A 26,055-nucleotide genomic window follows, 5' to 3' on the forward strand; every position below is an offset into this window, starting at 1 on the left:
TCTGTACTGCTGATCTTTGTTGTGTCTCTGCAGGACAATGTATCTTTCCTGTGTGTATTCAGGGAGTTGAGTTAAGTATCTGGGATAAATCGTGCCCCACTTATTGATCCAGTATCCACGTAAAAGACATGTCTTCCCAGAAAAGTGAAGAGCGTAGTAGTCTGGTAATTAATAGGAGACACTGCAGTCAGCAGAGCTAAAATTAGAAAGTCACAGGTGTCGTCCTTTCTCCCCCGACAGGCAGGATTAATGACTGGATGAAAACCGCTATCACAAACTGGTAACGTCTTATCAAGAGGCACCAAACAGAGCTACATGTGCTACATCTATCATAGGTGAACGTGTAATGATCTTGTCAATAGCACAATGCCTGCGCTGTTATTACTCAACCCGTTCTAGCACTTAATCCCCAAGGGGACTATGACCAAAGATGCAGGTTAGCAGCTGCCCCTACACTTCCACTGTTACCATGGACTCAAGATCTGCAGGAGAAGGGACGGAGTGCGCAATTGTGAGAGCCTTTATTTAATAAATCTGCTCTTACACAGGAATATTTATACCAAACGGTGGGAAAGGGGAGGGCATCCATCCAATGCAGCTCTTAGTGCTGATTAGAATAAAGAAGTGTGAATCCAGGTTACAATCTTATGATGGAGTAACCCCTCATGTGCTCATGTTCAGCAACACCAACGCATTTCATCACCAAGGCTTCATCAGGAGTGCTGCATTGGATGGACGTCCCGCCACGCATTCTGCAATTGAGCTGTACACAGACAAGAGATCTGAATGCTTGACGTGAATATTTTTGTTAGGGACAGTTTTATTAAATACTAGTTCACTGTACTGTAAGCCATTTTTCTTATTTAGTGCATAAATAAGTATAAATAGAATATTTCAAGATATTGTCGCTAAAATAAACATTTAAATGATTACTCTCAAAATCAATGAAAACAGGTTATTCCTTGTATTACAATAATTCATAAATTATGATTTTATGCATTACTATATTTACTATAATTATATTTTGTATAGCCCAGTAAGGCTACTAGACAACAGTTTCAAGGTAAATGGAAGTCTGTGCTCTTCTTATCTCTGCTTATTTATCCTAACCACAGTGTTGTTGATTTTACAAAGAGCCGAAGTGAAATGGAATTTAGGCATTACAAGTGAAAAACAATCATTTATGTATCGCAGGGACTGAAAATCAAATATTTTCTAGCTTGGTATAAAAATAATTTGATGATGATTCCCTTAAATCGAAAAATGTATTACTACTTTGCATAGGATGGCCTCGCTCCGTCCAATTCCTCCCCTCTACCTGTGACCACATCTGCTCCTCCGCCAATAAGGCACACAGAGGGGTACGAAGCCGCGTTTTCACTGCGCAGAAGACTATTTGCTTCGTACATTACCCCAATCAGCTTTTCAGAGAGTGAAACCAAAATTGAATTATGCACTATGCTGCGCATTCAGCAGGTCCTTGCAGCATTTGTAGCGCACTGTAACCGAAGCGACAACAGATTGCAAACATATATTTGTTTTGCATGTATAGTACTTTATACAGTCAGTTACACACATCTGAGGGCAGCATGGTGGCTCAGTGGTTAGCACTTCTGCCTTACAGCCCTGGGATCATGAGTTCAATTCCCGACCATGGCCTTATCTGTGAGGAGTTTGTATGTTCTCCCCGTGTTTGCATGGGTTTCCTCCGGTTTCCCCCCACACTCCAAAAACATACTAGTAGGTTAACTGGCTGCTAACAAATTGACCCTAGTCTGTGTGTGTCTGTATGTTGGGGAATTTAGACTGTAAGCCCCAATGGGGCAGGGACTGATGTGCGCGAGTTCTCTGTACATCGCTGCAGAATCAGTGGTGCTATATAAATAAATGGTGACGATGATACAACAACGTATATACACACAGTTTTCCGAGACCCTGCTACGGACAACGCTCACACTAATTCTGGAGATGGTTTGTGTTGCAGTAATGAAAGCGCTGGATAGAGTACTTTACTGCAGAGAACATATGGCATTGGGAGGTTGATTGTCTGAGATGAATGTCATTAGTGGTAAATTCTGACTGACGGGGTTGGCAGAGCGGATAGAATGGAGATTTTGCAGCTCAAACAACAAAATCATCCAGTGTAATCAGCCTGGGAGGCTGCCCACATCCGATAATTGTGCACAGAATAAATAGAACAATGGGCACAATGAAGGCGTTTGACACTGTCAACTTCATTTATACACCTTAGTTAATTCATGAGGAAATGTAAGATAATATGGAATGCTTTATAAATAAGTAGGGATTTAAGTCATTAAATTCTTTCCATCAGCAATCATGGTGAAACGCAGAGCTTTATGCTTAATCCCTGTGCATACATTAGTGTGGACATTCCTCCACTGATTAAAAGGACAATTAGGTTTGAAGGCCCCAAGCCAAGGAGAACATGGAAAAAACTACTTGTCCTCTGATACCACAAAATCTTTAACCACTTAATGCTATTAGGGCTTAACCAAAGAAAAATCTAAATATATGATTGCTTACTCATGGGATTAATATACCTCTTTCCCAGCTTCATCTGAAATGGATGTTATATGTGAAGGTGTCAGTCTTGTCACTTAGCAAGATGTCAACAGGCTGTGTGAATAGTTAGCTGGACTGGATGGCTGAGTCACAGCTTTGGAGCTGATGTTTATTACCAAATGGCATTCTAGCTCTAAAGTCCAACATGTCCTAAATATTAACATAGGAAATGGAGTACATCCAAGAAAAAATGTTCATAATTCATATTGGCATCATTGTCTGCATGCATGTATAATCAGCGAAGATAGGTGACTAAAATTAAATACCAACTCCTTAAGGGAGATATATGATCAGAACATATCGTTTCCCAATAATATACCCAATATTGTCATGTTTCATATGTATGCGAGTAAATTTGTGACCAGTTGATTGGAAGATGTTCTAGGTTGTACAGGTAAAGGGATATGTAGTTTTAAAGAATTCCCACAGAATTGTGTGTACAGTGGAAGTTATAAATGCAAACACACAGCCCTCTTCTAGACACCTCAAAGGATAGGAGGGCTGAGCTGAAGAATGAACATGTATGTGAGCAATAATTGTCATTTCTTTGGCAGTCCATTTCATATTGGACATTTGTTCCACTTTTCTAACCTCTCCAAGGTTTAGCTGCACAAAACTAAGTGAGTTTTCTGCTTCTGTTTTTATTCCTTTTTATTTTAATAAACTGTGTTTTGCATTTTAACAATGTATGTCATATTATTCTTCTTTTGTTACCTTACGCATTGTGACTATTTTGCCATATTAAAATCTATTTAATAATGTTCTGCCTTTGTGTTCTTAACAAATTCATGTGCCAGATCACTTGGTTATCAAATGCTACATAACTCAATACAAGTTGTTGTTTGGTTAACAATAACTTAAGAGCTATAATTCGTTTTATCTTTTTTTTTTTATTTAGTAACTAGCTGCATGCGGATGTCTTTGTTATTACAATTAGGAGGTTATCTATACTGAAGTGAAGATGCATCAAAAGAACATTTTAAATTATCAAACATTCGACCCATAAAATGAAGATATATCCACCGATAGGTCAGATACTGCTGGGAACATTTTCACTGCTGGGCAGTAGTGTTGTAGAACTTTCCTGGCTATTTCTGCAGATGGTGCAGCTTCTACTGCTGTAAATTCAACTTTGCAAATATATGCAACTTATGTATGCTACTTATTTTTACTTCCAAAAAGACAAACAGCATCTATCCTCTAAACAAAATCTATCCCAAATTTATTCTAGAAAATAAATTCAAATCCCTATTTTATACTTTTTCAAGGTATCAGTGAAAACTGGTTTAAAATCCGGGAAAGCGTAAAATGAGAGAAAGATCAAGAAGATAACGCAAAAGATCATTTCATATCAATTCACTACAATGTATTATTTTGCATAAATAATTCTCCAACATGCAACGTGTATTTTCTGTGAAACAATAAATCAAAATATTAACTTGTGAAGACAAACAAAGCTCTCCTTCTCTGAGCAAACACATCCAGTACCACCAACAGTATTTTATACATTTTGCATTGTTGAAACCTGAATTACACATCAGTCAGTTACACACATCTGTGGGCAGCACGGTGGCTTAGTGGTTAGCACTTCTGTCTCACAGCACTGGGGTCATGAGTTCTATTCCCAACTATGGCCTTATCTGTGAGGAGTTTGTATGTTCTCCCCGTGTTTGCGTGGGTTTCCTCCCACACTCCAAAAACATATTGGTAGGTTAATTGGCTGCTATTAAATTGCCCTTAGTATCTCTCGGTCTGTGTGTATGTTAGGGAATTTAGACTGTAAGCTCCAATGGAGCAGGGACTGATGTGAATAAATTCTCTGTACAGCGCTGCGGAATTAGTGGCGCCTGTGAGATTGGTAAGCAAGGCGACTACTTGCTACTTATTTTGGCTTAGGGGTGCCTTGAAAAAATTATGAAGACCCTAAGGGTGTCTCGAACGGAGAAAGTTTGGGATCCACTGCTGCAGAGTATTATCACATTACAAGATATAGGTGTTTGATTTCTGTGGTGTAAAATTTGGAAAAGGTCATTGGAAAGAATCAGGGAATTAAGGGGTCGTGATAAAAGTTTAAATTCTGGGAAAAGTGTAAAATCAGGGAACATAAATTCAGGGGTTTGCCATGTACAATACACAAAAGGACATACCTGACCACAGCTCTCTCCAGGTGTAGTGCAGGCGCACTCGGCACTTCTTCTGGTAACAAAGGAGCTTGTGCACGATCTGTATACAACGCCTGCCAGAGAGGAGCACAGTGCGCTTATAACACAGGTATACTTACAGTGCTACTCACAACAACAAACTAAAACCAAATACGTAATAGTCCTAAATATTAACTCTTGGGGGTAAATGTATTAAACACCGCTTCTTGCAACTCGCCAATATTCGGTGACTTTGACAGCTAATTTTAAAACGGCAATGTGTTTAAAGGCAAGATCTGCCTTTAAACACGTTACCGGTTTAAATTTAGCTGTGTCCTATCCATCTTTCTTCCTAATGGCAGGATTCTGGCTAGAATGGACATTTATGGCCCTGGCTTGGAATCTATAAGGGTAAAGATATCCTTTGAGGCACTGAGGGGGAGATTCAATTCAACACGCCGTCTCTCTGGAACAGTCTGCGGAGACACATCGTAACTAGAAAGTATTGGTACATTGGGCCTTCCTCATTCCAGATTGAGGCGACATATTTGTCACACTAAGAGGCTTTCAGACATGGAATAGGAATGTGGCGTGAGTCACAGATTTATTTAGTATTAATAAACAAATGTTTAATTTTGCTCACACAAACGCAAGGGTTATATATAGAATAGCATCCAACAGTTGGTTAATTTGTTATTTACATGCGAAAAATAAAACGTCTGTTAAGTTCATTATCTTATCAATTAATCAGCAGTAGTAATTGTTACATAGTATCATCTATGCTAGGGTGAAAGGTCACACTATGTAGAAATGTCCAATAGGCTCAAAGCTTAAACCGACATGGAGCCAGTTGTTACTGGAGAGGCTGCAAATTTAAAAAACAAAAATACATCCTTTGCATTCACTCACAAATCCTATTGTTAATTCAGCAGAAATTTAAAAAAAATCTTAATGAAAGGGTTTTATGCCCTTTGTCAAATTAGAGACCTGTGAAATACTGGTGATTATGTGACTGTAGGAACAATTATTTTAAGAAGACGGACTGTAGACAGAAAGATAATACTATAATGATCAGCAGAAGTGGAGGGGAAGTGTATGATATCTAACAACAGGAATAATGGTGGATCTTTATAACAGTTTGTAACAATTTTTCTAAATGTTTTAAACAGAATATTCCAATTCTAAGAAACTAAACTACAACGTTTTATCACATATTAAATGGAAACCCTACATTTTGTTGGTAGATGTCCATCAACAGTAAATATTTGTTATGGAAATTAAGAGACAGGAATATTAGTACAATTTGAGCTGCACAGTCTAAGCCTTGCAGTATATATATCATTGCACGTTGCAGTAGATTAAGACTTTATAAATGACTATCGCTGCCATCTGCTAAACAGATTTCCGTGAGTTGATGTTGGATTACATAATTTATGAGATCAAATGCTCTTAATCGCTCTAGCTGATCCCGGCACATAGCTCTTTTGTTCCTGTCATGCCTCGTATGGGTGAAACACATTTGGAAAATGAAGTCATTCATTAGAATGGAATTAGCTGGAAGGTGTATGCTAAGGTTACTATAATTAGCTTTAATAATTCACAATGTTTGTGTCGTTACCCTTGCATATTTCAATGTGATACAGAAGAGAACAGGTAATAGGGCAAAATAATACTTTATAACCTTTCCATTCCACGGAACATTTCTGGCGCCCTCTACAGCTGACTAGAGGCGGAAAAAGTTGCTCTAGGCAGTGGAACATTTAAAAGAGCACAGCCAGGAACGAAGGTCATGTAATACATTATATGAATGAACAATGGTTCCTTAGAGTTTCCCCATCACTAGAGGTGAGCACTGTGTCAAAACGACTCTGGGAATAACGGCTTTGCAGGGTGGCTCAGTGGTTAGCATTGTTTCCTCGGAGCGTTGGGGTCATGGGTTCGATTCCAACCAAGTCCCTATCTGTGTGGCAGTTGTATGTTCTGTTGTCCGTGTTTGGGTGGGTTTACCCAGTCTAAGAACGAACTGGAAGGTTAATTGGCTTCTGATGAAATGGACCCAAAATGTCTGTGTATGTCCATGTGTGTGGTAGGGAATTTAGAATGTAAGCTCCAAGTCCACATTGAAAGCCAGTATAAGAAGGATAACTGATAAGGGGTGCAATTTAAGGCTATCTAACAGCTTGATTTAGGTATGCATTTGCACTAATAAATTAATACATGTATTATTTAAATATAAGTTGATAGAACAGTGAACGTGACTGTCTCTCTAACGTACTGTAATCACTGACAGCAATCACACAGCACACAAATGTCTGCAGTGACCGAAAGACGGAAATAGTTGTATCTTCCAGCTCAGAGCTCCTTATAAATGGACAGGACATTAATTCTAATAGTCTGGAAGAAAAATACCACTTTAAATTTAATGTCCTGTGGGAAGATTTCAGCACCCCCCCCCCCAGCTCCGATCCCGTCACGTATTCCACACAAGATTGGTTTCCATCTGTCACCAATTCCACACACCGTCGCCTGTGCACGCCTGGTATAATATAACCGCCATCTGCCGCTATTCCAGGACCATTACCGGTGATCCGGGTGCTGGTTCCATTCTCACAAGTTTTTAGACTTTAAACGAGCATTGAAACAGTTAAGAGAAACTGATAAAAAGCTTTGAAAACCATCACATCAATCCTGATATTAGAATACGTGTCTGGTGCAGCCGCGCACTTAACATCTGCTAGATTTTATTACTATTTTCCTTAAGGGGGATCCTTGCAGAATGAGTCATGTATGCCAATGAGACAAATACTGTTCAATAAATATTCCAGATTTTAAAACAAATAAAAGAAACTTCTCTAGAAGAAACACAAATAGGTAAATCTATATAAATTGAGGGGAGAGGTAGACAAGTAATCTAAATAATACAAAAGAAAGATTTCAAGTCTGATGACCATTCAGGTCTAGAATTCAACTTAGAATGGCTTTACCTAGGTATAGGTCAGCTACTGTGAGTGGCAAGAATTAAATAGATATGTCGGCCATCTTGAGAGGTAATAGTTAAGTAAAAGATATGTCAGCCATCTTGTGAGGTAATAGGTAGAGATATGTAAGCTATCTTGTGAGGTAATAGTTAAGTGAAAGATATGTCGGCCATCTTGTGAGGTAATAGTTAAGTATCAGATATGTCAGTAACTTTCAGGTCAGACAGACTTTCTACTTACCTCTTAAATATTATTAGGAATGGGAAACGGACATTTAAATGTAAGTTGAGCTTATAACATGTTACATCTGTATTGAAAACCACTCTAAGTCACAAATATATGGATTATATTGAATGTAATAGCACTGTGCATTCATAAAGTCAGAGTAGCAGGTAATCTATTACTGAAGAGTGAGGTTCTCTCATCCAGGACACAGTGTAACCTACTGAATGTATCCAGCACTTTTCATCTGATACCATATTGTAGGGAGAGAGCCATAGAGGGATCCAGGTAGGGGCGGAGCCAGTGGAGACACGCCTCTATAAAGAAGTGTGGCCCCTGAGAAATATAGGACCCACGAACTCTATCATATTTCCCAACAGGACATTGGAGGCTAAAGAGGGGTGCCAAAGGTAATATAAAATGATGCATCTTACAGAGTGTAGTAATACTTAACAACCAATCAGTAAATAGCATGGAATGGTTTATACGTGGTGATTTAAAAAAAGAGTCTGAATGGTTGCTAAGCGTTATTGTACTGTGAAAGTTTACGCCCATATGTAAATAGCTCTCATTACTCATTCTGTTTTGAAAAGTGGGCGGGTACATACATCACTTACATGCTAACATATGCAAATGAAGCTTAAATAAGCATAATGGAACCCACTATACTGACAATGTGCTTGTATACAGGGAACTGTTGTTGCATTTTTGCCATCTGGCAATGAAAGTGCCAAGAACGGTCTGTAGAACGGCCTGTAGAACGGCCTCCATAGCAAGCCTGAGACACTTACGTGTAGAGGTCCATAGGAAACTCCTTCATCATGTGCGTGACTATGAATTCCACCATCAGATCTAAAAAGAAGAGAACAGGGAATGAACGGCGATGTCTGACCACCAGGCTCACCACATCCACAGCGATGTACTGACACCAGGGCAGGCACAGGGGTCATGTCACTGACCACCAGCCCCATCACATCCACAGTCAGGGCAGGGCACAAGGGGTCGTGTCATTGACCACCAGGCCCATCACATCCACAGTCAGGGCCAGGGCACAAGGGGTCGTGTCACTGACCACCAGGCCCATCACATCCACAGCCAGGGCAGGGCACAAGGGGTCGTGTCACTGACCACCAGGCCCATCACATCCACAGCCAGGGCAGGGCACAGGGGGTCGTGTCACTGACCACCAGGCCCATCACATCCACAGTCAGGGCAGGGCACAAGGGGTCGTGTCATTGACCACCAGGCCCATCACATCCACAGTCAGGGCCAGGGCACAAGGGGTCGTGTCACTGACCACCAGGCCCATCACATCCACAGCCAGGGCAGGGCACAAGGGGTCGTGTCACTGACCACCAGGCCCATCACATCCACAGCCAGGGCAGGGCACAGGGGGTCGTGTCACTGACCACCAGGCCCATCACATCCACAGTCAGGGCAGGGTACAGGGGGTCGTGTCACTGACTACCAGGCCCATCACATCCACAGCCAGGGCAGGGCACAGGGGGTCGTGTCACTGACTACCAGGCCCATCACATCCACAGTCAGGGCAGGGCACAAGGAGTCGTGTCACTGGCCACCAGGCCCATCACATCCACAGCCAGGGCAGGGCACAAGGGGTCGTGTCACTGACCACCAGGCCCATCACATCCACAGCCAGGGCAGGGCACAGGGGGTCGTGTCACTGACCACCAGGCCCATCACATCCAGTCAGGGCAGGGCACAGGGGGTCGTGTCACTGACCACCAGGCCCATCACATCCACAGTCAGGGCAGGGCACAGGGGGTCGTGTCACTGACCACCAGGCCCATCACATCCACAGTCAGGGCAGGGCACAGGGGGTCGTGTCACTGACCACCAGGCCCATCACATCCACAGCCAGGGCAGGGCACAGGGGGTCGTGTCACTGACCACCAGGCCCATCACATCCACAGCCAGGGCCAGGGCACAAGGGGTCGTGTCACTGACCACCAGGCCCATCACATCCACAGTCAGGGCAGGGCACAGGGGGTCGTGTCACTGACCACCAGGCCCATCACATCCACAGCCAGGGCAGGGCACAGGGGGTCGTGTCACTGACTACCAGGCCCATCACATCCACAGTCAGGGCAGGGCACAAGGAGTCGTGTCACTGACCACCAGGCCCATCACATCCACAGCCAGGGCAGGGCACAAGGGGTCGTGTCACTGACCACCAGGCCCATCACATCCACAGCCAGGGCAGGGCACAGGGGGTCGTGTCACTGACCACCAGGCCCATCACATCCAGTCAGGGCAGGGCACAGGGGGTCGTGTCACTGACCACCAGGCCCATCACATCCACAGTCAGGGCAGGGCACAGGGGGTCGTGTCACTGACCACCAGGCCCATCACATCCACAGTCAGGGCAGGGCACAAGGAGTCGTGTCACTGACCACCAGGCCCATCACATCCACAGCCAGGGCAGGGCACAGGGGGTCGTGTCACTGACCACCAGGCCCATCACATCCACAGCCAGGGCCAGGGCACAAGGGGTCGTGTCACTGACCACCAGGCCCATCACATCCACAGTCAGGGCAGGGCACAGGGGGTCGTGTCACTGACCACCAGGCCCATCACATCCACAGTCAGGGCAGGGCACAGGGGGTCGTGTCACTGACCACCAGGCCCATCACATCCACAGTCAGGGCAGGGCACAGGGGGTCGTGTCACTGACCACCAGGCCCATCACATCCACAGTCAGGGCAGGGCACAGGGGGTCGTGTCACTGACCACCAGGCCCATCACATCCACAGCCAGGGCAGGGCACAGGGGGTCGTGTCACTGACCACCAGGCCCATCACATCCACAGCCAGGGCCAGGGCACAAGGGGTCGTGTCACTGACCACCAGGCCCATCACATCCACAGTCAGGGCAGGGCACAGGGGGTCGTGTCACTGACCACCAGGCCCATCACATCCACAGCCAGGGCAGGGCACAGGGGGTCGTGTCACTGACCACCAGGCCCATCACATCCACAGTCAGGGCAGGGCACAGGGGGTCGTGTCACTGACCACCAGGCCCATCACATCCACAGCCAGGGCAGGGCAAAGGGGGTCGGTGTCACTGACTACCAGCCCCATCACATCCACAGAGATGCAGGGCACAAGGGGTCCTGTTACTGTGCATCCAGATCATTCGCTTGGCAGATATATCTGTCACATACACCAGAGCTAAGACAATTGCAGGACTGGATTACAGTTATAAACTCCCAGTTTTCATTAGAAAAAAAAGGATGGATGGATTTCCATGGAAACCGAAACTGCTAAAAATAGGCTCAGGAGTACCAGGTCTGTTTCTCTGAATGAAGCTCTCATTATTCAGTACAGATAAGCCCACAAGCTGAACTTAAGGAGCCCGGCTGCCTTCAGGAACGAATCAGGATTGTTTAACTCTTGCTGGTAATATCGTATGAGGATTTAGTTAGTCGTCATCTCCATATCCTATTCCTGACTATGTACAGTCTTTCAGGGGTTTTCCCTTCATGAACTATAATTATACTGAGAGCGTCACAATAACCACCTTTCTGCTGATCTCGTATTATAAACATCTTATAATTTTATTTATTTTTCAGATATGTCATTTACTTGTCACCAGCATAAATAGTGGTTTTATAACCTACAGCACATTCAGGACAAGTTACTGAAGGTGGTCCAAACACAGTACAAAAACACGCGTCTGCGGACAATTCTAAAAGACACGAACAAGTCCAACCATATTGACCATCCATCCCAAGAGACATCTTATATATAGTGGTATTATTGTGTTTAAAGTCAGTTACTTAGGTCTAGAACAGCCTAAATGGCCATGAAAATGACAGGCGGTGCGAAGTGCGCCATAAATCAGAGATTCTGATAATTAAGTAACTATCCACCGAGTAATCCCTCCTACCTGTAACTATCCACCGAGTAATCCCTCCTACCTGTAACTATCCACCGAGTAATCCCTCCTACCTGTAACTATCCACCGAGTAATCCCTCCTACCTGTAACTATCCACCGAGTAATCCCTCCTACCTGTAACTATCCACCGAGTAATCCCTCCTACCTGTAACTATCCACCGAGTAATCCCTCCTACCTGTAACTATCCACCGAGTAATCCCTCCTACCTGTAACTATCCACCGAGTAATCCCTCCTACCTGTAACTATCCACCGAGTAATCCCTCCTACCTGTAACTATCCACCGAGTAATCCCTCCTACCTGTAACTATCCACCGAGTAATCCCTCCTACCTGTAACTATCCACCGAGTAATCCCTCCTACCTGTAACTATCCACCGAGTAATCCCTCCTACCTGTAACTATCCACCGAGTAATCCCTCCTACCTGTAACTATCTACCGAGTAATCCCTCCTACCTGTAACTATCCACCGAGTAATCCCTCTTACCTGTAACTATCCACCTAGTAATCCCTCCTACCTGTAACTATCCACCGAGTAATCCCTCTTACTTGTAACTATCCACCTAGTAATCCCTCCTACCTGTAACTATCCACAGAGTAATCCCTCCTACCTGTAACTATCCACCGAGTAATTCCTCTTACCTGTAACTATCCACCGAGTAATCCCTCCTACCTGTAACTATCCACCTAGTAATCCCTCCTACCTGTAACTATCCACCAAGTAATCCCTCTTACCTGTAACTATCCACCAAGTAATCCCTCTTACCTGTAACTATCCACAGAGTAATCCCTCCTACCTGTAACTATCCACAGAGTAATCCCTCCTACCTGTAACTATCCACCGAGTAATTCCTCTTACCTGTAACTATCCACAGAGTAATCCCTCCTACCTGTAACTATCCACCTAGTAATCCCTCCTACCTGTAACTATCCACCAAGTAATCCCTCCTACCTGTAACTATCCACCAAGTAATTCCTCTTACCTGTAACTATCCACCTAGTAATCCCTCCTACCTGTAACTATCCACCTAGTAATCCCTCCTACCTGTAACTATCCACCGAGTAATTCCTCTTACCTGTAACTATCCACAGAGTAATCCCTCCTACCTGTAACTATCCACCTAGTAATCCCTCCTACCTGTAACTATCCACCTAGTAATCCCTCCTACCTGTAACTATCCACCGAGTAATCCCTCCTACCTGTAACTATCCACCGAGTAATCCCTCCTACCTGTAACTATCCACCTAGTAATTCCTCTTACCTGTAACTATCCACCTAGTAATCCCTCCTACCTGTAACTATCCACCTAGTAATCCCTCCTACCTGTAACTATCCACCAAGTAATCCCTCCTACCTGTAACTATCCACCAAGTAATTCCTCTTACCTGTAACTATCCACAGAGTAATCCCTCCTACCTGTAACTATCCACCTAGAAATCCCTCTTACCTGTAACTATCCACCGAGTAATCCCTCCTAACTGTAACTATCCACCGAGTAATCCCTCCTACCTGTAACTATCCACCGAGTAATCCCTCCTACCTGTAACTATCCACCGAGTAATCCCTCCTACCTGTAACTATCCACCGAGTAATCCCTCCTACCTGTAACTATCCACCGAGTAATCCCTCCTACCTGTAACTATCCACCGAGTAATCCCTCCTACCTGTAACTATCCACCGAGTAATCCCTCCTACCTGTAACTATCCACCGAGTAATCCCTCCTACCTGTAACTATCCACCGAGTAATCCCTCCTACCTGTAACTATCCACCGAGTAATCCCTCCTACCTGTAACTATCCACCGAGTAATTCCTCTTACCTGTAACTATGCACCGAGTAATCCTTCCTACCTGTAACTATCCACCGAGTAATCCCTCCTACCTGTAACTATCCACCGAGTAATTCCTCCTACCTGTAACTATCCACCGAGTAATCCCTCCTACCTGTAACTATCCACCGAGTAATCCCTCCTACCTGTAACTATCCACCGAGTAATTCCTCCTACCTGTAACTATCCACCGAGTAATCCCTCCTACCTGTAACTATCCACCGAGTAATTCCTCTTACCTGTAACTATGCACCGAGTAATCCCTCCTACCTGTAACTATGCACCGAGTAATCCCTCCTACCTGTAACTAACTATGCACCGAGTAATCCCCTCCTACCTTAAACTATCCACAGAGTAATCCCTCCTACCTGTAACTATCCACCGAGTAATCCCTCCTACCTGTAACTATCCACCGAGTAATCCCTCCTACCTGTAACTATCCACCGAGTAATCCCTCCTACCTGTAACTATCCACCGAGTAATCCCTCCTACCTGTAACTATCCACCGAGTAATCCCTCCTACCTGTAACTATCCACCGAGTAATCCCTCCTACCTGTAACTATCCACCGAGTAATCCCTCCTACCTGTAACTATCCACCGAGTAATCCCTCCTACCTGTAACTATCCACCGAGTAATTCCTCTTACCTGTAACTATGCACCGAGTAATCCTTCCTACCTGTAACTATCCACCGAGTAATTCCTCCTACCTGTAACTATCCACCGAGTAATCCCTCCTACCTGTAACTATCCACCGAGTAATCCCTCCTACCTGTAACTATCCACCGAGTAATTCCTCCTACCTGTAACTATCCACCGAGTAATCCCTCCTACCTGTAACTATCCACCGAGTAATTCCTCTTACCTGTAACTATGCACCGAGTAATCCCTCCTACCTGTAACTATGCACCGAGTAATCCCTCCTACCTGTAACTAACTATGCACCGAGTAATCCCCTCCTACCTTAAACTATCCACCGAGTAATCCCTCCTACCTGTAACTATCCACCGAGTAATCCCTCCTACCTGTAACTATCCACCGAGTAATCCCTCCTACCTGTAACTATCCACCGAGTAATCCCTCCTACCTGTAACTATCCACCAAGTAATCCCTCCTACCTGTAACTATCCACCAAGTAATTCCTCTTACCTGTAACTATCCACCTAGTAATCCCTCCTACCTGTAACTATCCACCTAGTAATCCCTCCTACCTGTAACTATCCACCAAGTAATTCCTCTTACCTGTAACTATCCACAGAGTAATCCCTCCTACCTGTAACTATCCACCTAGTAATCCCTCCTACCTGTAACTATCCACCTAGTAATCCCTCCTACCTGTAACTATCCACCGAGTAATCCCTCCTACCTGTAACTATCCACCGAGTAATCCCTCCTACCTGTAACTATCCACCAAGTAATCCCTCCTACCTGTAACTATCCACCTAGTAATTCCTCTTACCTGTAACTATCCACCTAGTAATCCCTCCTACCTGTAACTATCCACCTAGTAATCCCTCCTACCTGTAACTATCCACCTAGTAATCCCTCCTACCTGTAACTATCCACCGAGTAATCCCTCCTACCTGTAACTATCCACCGAGTAATCCCTCCTACCTGTAACTATCCACCGAGTAATCCCTCCTACCTGTAACTATCCACCGAGTAATCCCTCCTACCTGTAACTATCCACCGAGTAATCCCTCCTACCTGTAACTATCCACCGAGTAATCCCTCCTACCTGTAACTATCCACCGAGTAATCCCTCCTACCTGTAACTATCCACCGAGTAATCCCTCCTACCTGTAACTATCCACCGAGTAATTCCTCTTACCTGTAACTATGCACCGAGTAATCCTTCCTACCTGTAACTATCCACCGAGTAATCCCTCCTACCTGTAACTATCCACCGAGTAATTCCTCCTACCTGTAACTATCCACCGAGTAATTCCTCCTACCTGTAACTATCCACCGAGTAATCCCTCCTACCTGTAACTATCCACCGAGTAATCCCTCCTACCTGTAACTATCCACCGAGTAATTCCTCCTACCTGTAACTATCCACCGAGTAATCCCTCCTACCTGTAACTATCCACCGAGTAATTCCTCTTACCTGTAACTATGTACCGAGTAATCCCTCCTACCTGTAACTATGCACCGAGTAATCCCTCCTACCTGTAACTAACTATGCACCGAGTAATCCCCTCCTACCTTAAACTATCCAGAGTAATCCCTCCTACCTGTAACTATCCACCGAGTAATCCCTCCTACCTGTAACTATCCACCGAGTAATCCCTCCTACCTGTAACTATCCACCGAGTAATCCCTCCTACCTGTAACTATCCACCGAGTAATCCCTCCTACCTGTAACTATCCACAGAGTAATCCCTCCTACCTGTAACTATCCACCTAGTAATCCCTCTTACCTGTAACTATCCATTGAGTAATCCCTCCTACCTGTAACTATCCACCGAGTAATCCCTCCTACCTGTAACTATCCATCGAGTAATCCCTCCTACCTGTAACTATCCATCGAGTAATCCCTCCTACCTGTAACTATCCATCGAGTAATCCCTTAGATTTACAAACATCTACCAATTACCCACATACAGTAATATCTGGACAGGTGTAAACTGGATTTCCTATGGAACACAGGTCACTCACCTAGCACAGCGCACACTAGTGGACGGCAAGGAATATTCTTGTCAGCTGCTTTCTTCCGATGCCTCATGGGCTGCAAAGATTCGGATTACAAGTGAGAAATAAACTGACTAAACTACAGCAGAAATGTGACATTTTATATTTATTTTCAGCCAGTGAAGGATGCTACTACTTTACACAGTAATATCATTCTATTATAAAAACTCAGTTTTAATCAAACTGAACTGATACATCACATGTAATAAACATATTGGGAACTGTACCCAGAAGAACAAATTACACAAACTACAGAGAGACAAAGAAGCTGTACTGTGCAGATGACTGTGATATAACATGCACATACACTGACAATAAACCAGCGTGTTACATAACAAGGCAACAGTATAATAAAATCCCACATTCAGAAATGTATTTATAAGATCTTTTGCTTTAATTGTAGTGATACATTATACCCTGAATGCACCAAGCTCTCCCTGCTGTGAGGAGGTCTGTGCTCCTCCCACCCACATCAGCTGGCCAATGACATGAATGGAACATTCACAGGGGAGGGGCATTGACACCTGCTTGTCCAATTTAAAATAGTCCCAACAAACGTAAGGGTAAAAGGCGACGTGGACCGTTACCGCCAGCAGGCGAACACATAAATAGCGGGAACAATTTGGTCTGATTTTAACTTCTTGAACTAAACTCAAAAAATATTTTATGTTTGGTATTCTCCGTAAATTAAGTAATTTTTTTTAAATGGATTCAACAGGTCATTTTTTCTTTTGCTAAATGTTTTTTCTTTTAGGTTGGGGGAGACGGAGGTGAAGGTGGGTGGCTCCAATTCTACCAGTAGATGCATTAACACGGACACTTTGGGGTTGTCCTTGGTAAATTGAATTCACAATATCTTTATTTTTATGTTCAGCGTTACGACCAACCTATCAGAGACACCATGTAATGGGTGGATGTTGGTGGCTCATGTATAGTATGTAACTAAAATCTCAGATTTTATTTTAAAAAAAAAATTAATGTCAGTTGTAAAAGGATTGTCTAGCTGCCCCCACCCAAGCTGAGTCTTCCCCTGGGTAGTGAGAAGATGGGGGTCCTGGCACCTCAATAAATTACCCTAACATACACAGAAAAACTTATATAATGACATATCAGGAAGCACAACTGTGCTGTAACCAGCGGAAACCAATCAGATATCAGCATAAGCAAACGTCTGATTGGCTGCGAGGGATTACAGCCCATTTGTGCTATAACATACAGAATTGATTATAATCATGAAACCTTTCTGAAAAGTGGTGAAAGGAGAACTGTGGTGTGAGTCATAACAACATATGAGCTGCCAATTTTCTGTTACAGTTCAGAAAATAAACGCTAATGTCTCATTGGCAGCTACGAGTGAAAGCATTTCCTGGGCACCCATCTTATTAATTGTCCCTATTAGTTCACAATGAAATTTTTAACCTATGGGTAACTTCAAACCCTATTTAATTCCTTTATTATTGAATATTTTATATTAAATTATATTGATCAATTTTTTAATTGGAAAATAAAAAAAGAAAAATAAAACCTACATAAAAAGTCTACATTTAATTTGAAAGACTCCGTGTTTATTTGCAAATGTCTGGTAATGTCTGTCTGGCAAACGTGAGGTAAATATTTAACATACGTACAAGCAGAATATGTGGCAATCACTCACCATTCTGTGGAGGTTGACGCGGAAATTCATGTTGTCATCATGTAGAAACGCATTGGCATATTGGTCCTGTGCAGACAGACAAAATGTGCAGATGCTTTATTTACCGTGACTGGTCCCTGTATCAACAACAATCTGAGGGAACATTTGGTACCTTCTGACAGGAAGTGCGGAACCGACTGGAATCTACGCTAATGAGGCCACACAACTGAAAATAACATTTCCTAAACACTCCCGAACCCAACTTCTCCTAGCTGGTGAACGACATATAAGTGACCCTTCTTTAATAACGCAAGCTCTAAAGCAGGCCTGTCCAACCTGCGGCCCTCCAGATGTTTTGAAACTACAAGTCCCAGCATGCCCTTCCAGCTATCAACAGGTTGTCTACTGGCAAAGCATGCTGGGGCTTGTAGTTTGACAACACCTGGAGGGCCGCAGGTTGGACAGGCCTGCTCTAAAGATTTGTCAGGCTTCAGTTAAAATGATAAAAAAAAAAAAAACTCTGGTTAAATTCCTAAAACACCACTGTGGTATAATTAAAATGTTGGTGAATTGGCAAAGATAGGGGAAGACGAGACCTCAAGTTCATATGGCGTCCTTCACCTTGGACAATTATATGTAGATGGGATATTACTTTCTCTTGAACTACTTCAGGGATTGTACAAGCTACCTGAAAGTCATTTCTTTAAATATTTACAACTTAGACTCGCTTTGACTTTGCGATTTCGGGAGGCCAGACCCAAATCTCTTTGAAAACCCTCTAAGAGTACAAATAAAGAAACTAGATATAAAACACCAAGGGCTAGATTTACTAAGCTGCGGGTTTGAAAAAGTGGGGATGTTGCCTATAGCAACCAATCAGATTCTAGCTTTCATTTATTTAGTACCTTCTACAAAATGACAGCTAGAATCTGATTGGTTGCTATAGGCAACATCCCCACTTTTTCAAATCCGCAGCTTAGTAAATCTAGCCCCAAGTCTTGACTATATTCTCAATCTACTTGGAAAATGGGAATGCAGATAGCCTACAGAGATTACGACACACATGGGAAGCTGTAGTAATAAAACTTGGAGTAATATGCTACAAAGTCAATATCAAATTACTGCTTCCTCAAGTCTTCAAAACTTCAAGCGTTCTCTGAAAACCCACCTCTTCGGGCAAGCTTATAATATTCCTCAACCACCCTCTTAATCTCCCTAGGTTACCCTATTACCACCCTCTACACAGCTAACACAAGACAACAACCCTCTGACCAACATTGGTACACACACAGCTCACTCAATACTTTTACCTTTGCATTCTAGCTGGTCCATTGTGCAATATGATGTAGCACATGCCCTTGTGTTTCAAACTCCCATTGTCCCATAGATAGTAAGCTTGCGAGCAGGGTTCTCTTACCGCTCTGTCTGTATGTATTACCCAGTATTGTCTTATTAATGTTTGTTCCCAATTGTAAAGCGCTACAGAATTTGCTGGCGCTATATAAATAAATGTTGATGATTATATCGTCAAACTCAATTACTCCTCCTGTACAGAGCCTACCTCACTCCCCTACGACTCTCCAAATTTAGTGGAAGATGTCCCAGCATACCCTTCCAGCAATAAGCTGCTATATATTGGCAAAGCATGCTGGGACTTGTAGTTTCACAACACCTGGAGTGTCACAGGTTAGCCAACACTGCCCTAGACAGACACTCAGCCACTATTATTTTAATATTAGAACATTAAAGATCTAAATACTTATTTTAAAATAAATTTAGCGATAAGGTAAAAAAATAATAATTTCCTTATACATTTATATTTGACAGGTCCGCTAAACCTAAAATAAAGATCATTTATATTAAAAGTGCACATAATATTGTATGTGCCCTTGTTAAAATGCCTCAGTGACATCACTGGTGTCAATTGAGATGCAGGGTCATGAAAACTGGTTTAGGCCAGGCCAGGCCAACCTGTGGCTCTCCAGGTGTGGTGAAACTACACATCCCAGCATGCTTTGCCAGCTGATAGCTAGTCTATAACTGGCAGGGCATGCTGGGACACCACACCCGGTGTGCCACAGATTTGGCCAGACCTAATTTAGGCCATATCTTAGCTGCCTCCATTGGGTCAGGTACATTATAATTACGCTATAATTCTTTGTATCAGCAATTTTAACTGGTGCATGTCAATAGACCTATATAGAAAGATGCTTTCTCACAGATCATGACTTGAAAGATCATCCATTTTACATTCTATATGACAGAGGGAAGACATTTTGTTTTTCATACTCAATGAGGACCACTTAGCTACTGCTGTTGTCACACAGACAGAGCACAAGGTGAAGGACGATGAAAATGAAAACTGGGAAACGAATACGAGTATAGACCACCGCAGTGATGAGAGAAATGGTTGTGGAGGGCCAGCGCTAAGGAGTACTGAACACGCCCACCAGTCGTGGCCACACCCACATCTCGCACGTGCTCACTGTCCCGATTCCCCAACTTCAAAAGTTCTCTCAACTAACCATATGAGTTTGCAAGATGTAAATAAAATCACCCTGTAAATACTAAAATTTACAGGCAACCAACCTGATTTGAGGCCTAAAAAGTCATTTATAGAGTATTTGTAGTGGGGCTTTTTGCAGTTCTTGTGGAATTTGCAGTTTTAAGGCCACATTTTAAGTAGCAATTAAAGGCCAACTTTAGCAATTCAAATTGTTTAATAAAACACTACGAGCAAACTTCCTCAGTTTTGTTTCATGGATTGATACAAGAACCTCAAACGAAGATGATCCAAATGAATTATGAAAACGGACAAATGGCTTAAATCATTCATTTTGTCCCAACAAGCCCTACTTGTACTTATCAAGAAAACAAAGAGTCCACTAGGTAGACTTGCGGGATTCTGGCACATCTGCCCGTCTGCACCTGGTGCAGCGAGTTAGGAGAGTGTTACCCAAATGCGGGTCATGCAGACCTGCAGAAACGCCACTTACTGTAGAGAAGGTGCAAATGCTCAGTGATGATGATGACTTGTAGTAACAGGTGTATGTACTGATGAGGTGGACGCATGTGGGAGGTAATACACTATGGTTCAGTCCTTTATGTCAGAGCTAATTACTACCATTTTACGACCAACTCTGCACTGACTGCTGTGTGCCTTTCTATATACGTCCCAGCATGTTACATGGCCTAAGAAGTTAACTGGCCAAAATAAGTTGTGATGACATCATTTCCAGGATCATGTGACTTCCAGTTGAATTGCTGGTTTGACTACAAATGCTTAGTTCTCGAAACATCACACGTTTGTATTTCTCTTGGATGTTTTGCTTCACTACTATATAGCTTTGTGATGTTAAAAGGCTTTTGTTGAAATCAGAGCGGGTCTCCTGGTGAACATAGATTTCTACCAGGGTTTCATGGGAGCTTAAATACCAACGGGAAAAGGGAACAATTGAGACATAACGAGGGGGCTGACTGTTTGGCGAGAGGAAAGTGTTAGTGGGTTTGACAACTGAGAGACGTCAATAAGCTTCTTTGGCAATATGAGTTTTCAGCAAAAACTTAAAGGAGGAGAAGCTAGGGGACAGGTATTAGAGCGAGGGGAGAGAATAGAGCAAGGGAGAGAGTTCCAAAGAGAGAGTTCCTTACCTAAGTTGGGAAGCTCTAGAGAAGTCCTGTAGGCATGCACATGAGGGGACAACAACATGTATTGGGATGAGCTTAATGAGAGTAGTTGGGAGACTATTTTGATGAGAGGTTAGATATGAAGGATGGAGCAGACAAGGCCCTAACATTTACATTATACTGTGGGCACGCTACTATGTTAAAATTAAGAAGAGAAAGGTACTTTTAGGAACCAATTGAGTTTACCCATACAGATCTATACAAAGTACCAACAAGAAATAAGGACCGGGGTATGAATACAAAATGGCACAGTTTGGTCGGTATATTATAATATGATAACAGATTTGCATCCAATTCCCACGTAGATCCCCTTCTTCTCAAAAGAAAATCCCCTCAAAAATGTTCGTACAAAGCCACAATCTGATTAGTAATTATACAGCGTATGTACTCACTACCAGCATCATTTCTATCAGCTAGGTAATCGTGATATAATACTGCAGCCCAATACACTGCTGTCTACAATGTACTTTTAGTTCTGACAGGAATTTTCCACGTGTAGAGGGTACACAAGCAGCCGGGGTACACAAACTGTAGTATAAGTAGTAATAAATGCATTGTAAATTAAGTGGTCCATGAACAGCGCGAAACATCACGGTTCCCAAAAAAAGGGGTAAAAAAAAAAAAAAAAAAAGGGTGAGATGATTTGTGCCTTGAGTTCAAAATCCTACCCAATCACACAGCAGAAAGGACTGACCATCTCTGCCGCAGCTCTACAGACTAGGGGGTAATTCAATTACCCACAATGAGCTACTGGAGATCATGGCATCGTCAAGCTGCGCTCATATCCGGGCATTGTGGTACCCAAATATCACTCTTTTACCTGCGCACCTCTATGAAGAAAATCCCGTGAAGTATCCCCACCAGGGTGTGCCTCTACGACCGTTTCGGAGGCACTCCGCGGGGTATTCAATCCCCCCCACCACCCATAAATTCAGCGAAATGTGGATTTACAAAAACGGTGTGGAAAGGCGTTGCATGCAATGACTGAGCAAAAAGTCTATTTACTTGAAATTTCGCCACAATCTTCTCTCTTATCAAAAACATCAATGTAGGAAGCTGAGGGATATCATCCTGATGATTAGGATCACCGCATCCTGCTGGACCGATAAAGGCAGCAGGCCCCTCCATCGCGCCATTCTCACGTGCAGAAATCACTACGCGGAGGACTCCGTTACAGGACAACAAACTCAAGAATCAATGCAGCATAAGAATTATACTAACTATTCTATTAGTTGTTTATTGTGCATTTGTCAGCACACCCAAAAAGTTTTAATTTCTTCCCAGAGCTTGAGAAACTAAACAAAAAAACAATGGATGTATAAGCTTTGTGTGCCTGACACCACAATCCTTATGCAAGCCTCACATCACAACACTAGCCTGTGCTGTTGGGAGGACCCTGCTCTTTCCACTATCAGACTCGAAGCCACGGTATACTGGTCCTTCCTGCCCCTGAAATCTCCCACCCTCTAACTACAGAGATCATGTAGCACAATCAAAAATGTATAAAGTGGATAACCCGTTCCAGGCGGCACCTGATTGGACAGACACTGCCGCCACCCACACTAAAGTATGTACTCAAGAAACATTTCAATAACACAATAATGTAACAGACTGCTTTGAACAAATCGGTTATGAGAAGTAGCAGTATAGGGTTATTGAAGGAGAGACCTAGATTTATAACTCCAAATTATTGAATTACCAGTGCAAAGGAGGTGTCCCTGGATATTGGGGGGTGGGGGTATATAATAAAGTATGTAAGGTATGGGATAGCAGGAGGCCAGTGGAATAATGGCATAGCCTACACCTGGATAGGCAGAAACAAATGAAAATAACCCTGATATTTACAATATCTCAGTAAAATGCACAACTCTCCTCTCAGTTGGAGGCTGCGGCAGGAATATTATAATGAAGCTGTCAATATTTCAGCCGTCTGCCTGAGCCAGGATTCTTTATCGTACACAGAGCATATTTGTCTTGCTGGAAAACCAATTCTAAGTCGAAGTGAACAGCAAATGACAGTGGCTTTAATATGCAGAGAATAAAGTAATCAGTTATACATTCCAGATACGGAATCTTATCTTGGCTCCCCGCCACCCTGTACTTAGCAAACGTACAGCAGAGATTGCTTTTGTGTCCAATCTTAGAGACTAATTAAGTTTGACGCATCGCCTTGTTCCATTGGCTCGGTCCAGCTCATTAGCTTCTAGATCTTGGATTTAATTTTGTGCTTTCATAAGCAAATATGTTTGTATCTGCTGTCAACGAGGAAAGCTCCTGACTATTCAACATTATCCGTGTCTCTCTTTTTGGACAGTTGCTTGAAAATACAGGAGACGTACAAATTGTTTTTGATCAAATATGACTTAGTCATAGTCAGTAACATATCTGTAATATTATTATCTTACACCCACTATCAAATATCTTCCTGTAATTATTTTTCCACCTCGTAAAATGGACTACAACCCTATTTTTTCCCTGTCTGTCGGTCTAAAGCTGCGTTTCCCAAATCTGGTCCTCAGGCTTCCCTGCTAACAGTCCAGGTTTTAAGGATATCTGTGGTTGAGTACAGGTGTCTTAATTAGTGCATCAGTTTTTTTTTTTTTTATTCAAACACCTATGGTCGCTCATAGATAGCCTTAAAACCTGGATTGTTAAGGGGCTAAAGAACTGGAGTTGGAATCCACTGGTGTAACGTAAATATAAAGCGACAAATGTATACATATAATCATCTTTTAGGACTTTATTTCCTAGTTTCTATGCTGTGGTCAGGAAAAGTTGTTATAAGTACAGTTTCCTTGGTTGTTTTCTCTTCCCCAAAATTCCTTTACGTCCAAGAGATTTCTTGCAAATCTAACTGAGGTGTTATAATCCTTTCATCATACAGTAGCTTGGGGAACATGGCATAATGGCGAGCGATATCTGTGACATCGCGGGGGTCCGTGCCGGACACGGCGCCGCCGGGGGTCCGGGCCGGACACGGCGCCGCCGGTCCGTAGCCAGGTTCAGAAATGTATGACAAAGAGCAGACAAATAATTAGCAGCCCTCTAACTTTCTCCGTAACCTGCACAGCGGAATAACAAAATTATGTGCAGCATATATATGCCCAGTTTAGCGACTCTTTAAGACCTAAAAAAAACCACAGGGTATTGTACAGGAACACAATACAAGGGACATGAAGTCAATCGGACAGGCAGTAGAGAGTAAGAGTAATCGTCCAGCCACATCTCATCGTACAGGGAGTAAGGCACAGAATTGTATTACAGAGGAAAAAGAAGCATTTTGAAAATGCTGCATCACGCAAAAGACAATGGGGCATATACAATTGTTGGCGTTATAGCCAAAATTAACGCGCCACGCGCACTATTACCGTCATTACGGTAATAATGCGGATAAATACCGGTATTACAGTACTTTTTTCACTGGATTTCTATTACCGTAACACTGTTATAATAATAGTTTTTCCGCGGCGGAAACCGCAGAGAATTGAATATGCCCCCAAATGTCATCCAATCAAAATCAGCCTCACGTCTTACACCCCCAGATGAAACTGCAGAAACATTTTAACATGTGTCCATACTGAACACCTTGCCTATCTCAAACTGCAGCCATGCACCCCAATATCAGCATCATCATCATACACAGAGGGGGGCTTTGTCAGGCAAATAAAAGTGCATCTTTCAATTTTGCAAACTTGTATAGTTAGATATTAGAGCGTCCCATAGGATGTATACTATGCTAAACATACACACATACAGGGTATTAATTCATTGTAATGAAGACTCACCTCAGCAATACACGTCAGGATGATCAGACACAGTTTACCGCTATTAAGCCGGTGTTCATCTACAACAAGGAATAGAGACAGTGATGAGTATGTCACCCTGTACACACATTATAATGTAATATAATGTATAGTAAGTGTTGTGTGAGCTCTCCTGCTTTACATTAAAGGGGAGCTCCAACTTCCAGCTGATATTTATTGATGTTGCCCTTGGATATGACAACAGATAAGCGCAGGTCTGTGCATTGAATACAGTAGTCTCTACACAACATATCCTTCGTTGTATGTAAGAGAATGGAAAATAGACAAAACTGCCTGGACAATAGTATTCTCTGTATTCTGGGACCAGTGGCGGGATGAAGACGTATAACTGCTCCATTGTCCACATCATCACAGCGTCATAACACGCAACATTCCGGAACGGAGACTTGGACAAAATAGGCCACACCCCCAATATGCTAATGTTATGATCCACCCCAAACCACACCCTCATGGGGTGAGAAAGGTCACAGATCTTGCCTGCCAAAAAACAGGACTCTCTCAGCAACATCAGGACAGATGGCAGGTGTGCCATGTGGCTGTCTTATTA

At 43.0% G+C, this 26,055-nt stretch overlaps 1 protein-coding gene across 1 annotated transcript in view; it reads right to left on the bottom strand.

Moving 5' to 3' along the window:
- ARMH3 (armadillo like helical domain containing 3) overlaps positions 1-26,055 on the bottom strand; it is a 111,255-nt gene that overhangs the window by 48,028 nt on the left and 37,172 nt on the right. Inside the window, exons 16-20 of the mRNA XM_075215893.1 lie at positions 25,470-25,528; positions 18,019-18,084; positions 16,332-16,401; positions 8,716-8,776; positions 4,731-4,819 (exon numbers count right to left, since the gene is read on the bottom strand). Coding sequence (XP_075071994.1) covers positions 4,731-4,819; positions 8,716-8,776; positions 16,332-16,401; positions 18,019-18,084; positions 25,470-25,528 — 345 coding nt within the window. The remainder of the gene's footprint in view (positions 1-4,730; positions 4,820-8,715; positions 8,777-16,331; positions 16,402-18,018; positions 18,085-25,469; positions 25,529-26,055) is intronic.

Source organism: Mixophyes fleayi, chromosome 6 (assembly GCF_038048845.1).
Source record: "Mixophyes fleayi isolate aMixFle1 chromosome 6, aMixFle1.hap1, whole genome shotgun sequence".
Lineage (NCBI taxonomy): Eukaryota > Metazoa > Chordata > Amphibia > Anura > Limnodynastidae > Mixophyes > Mixophyes fleayi.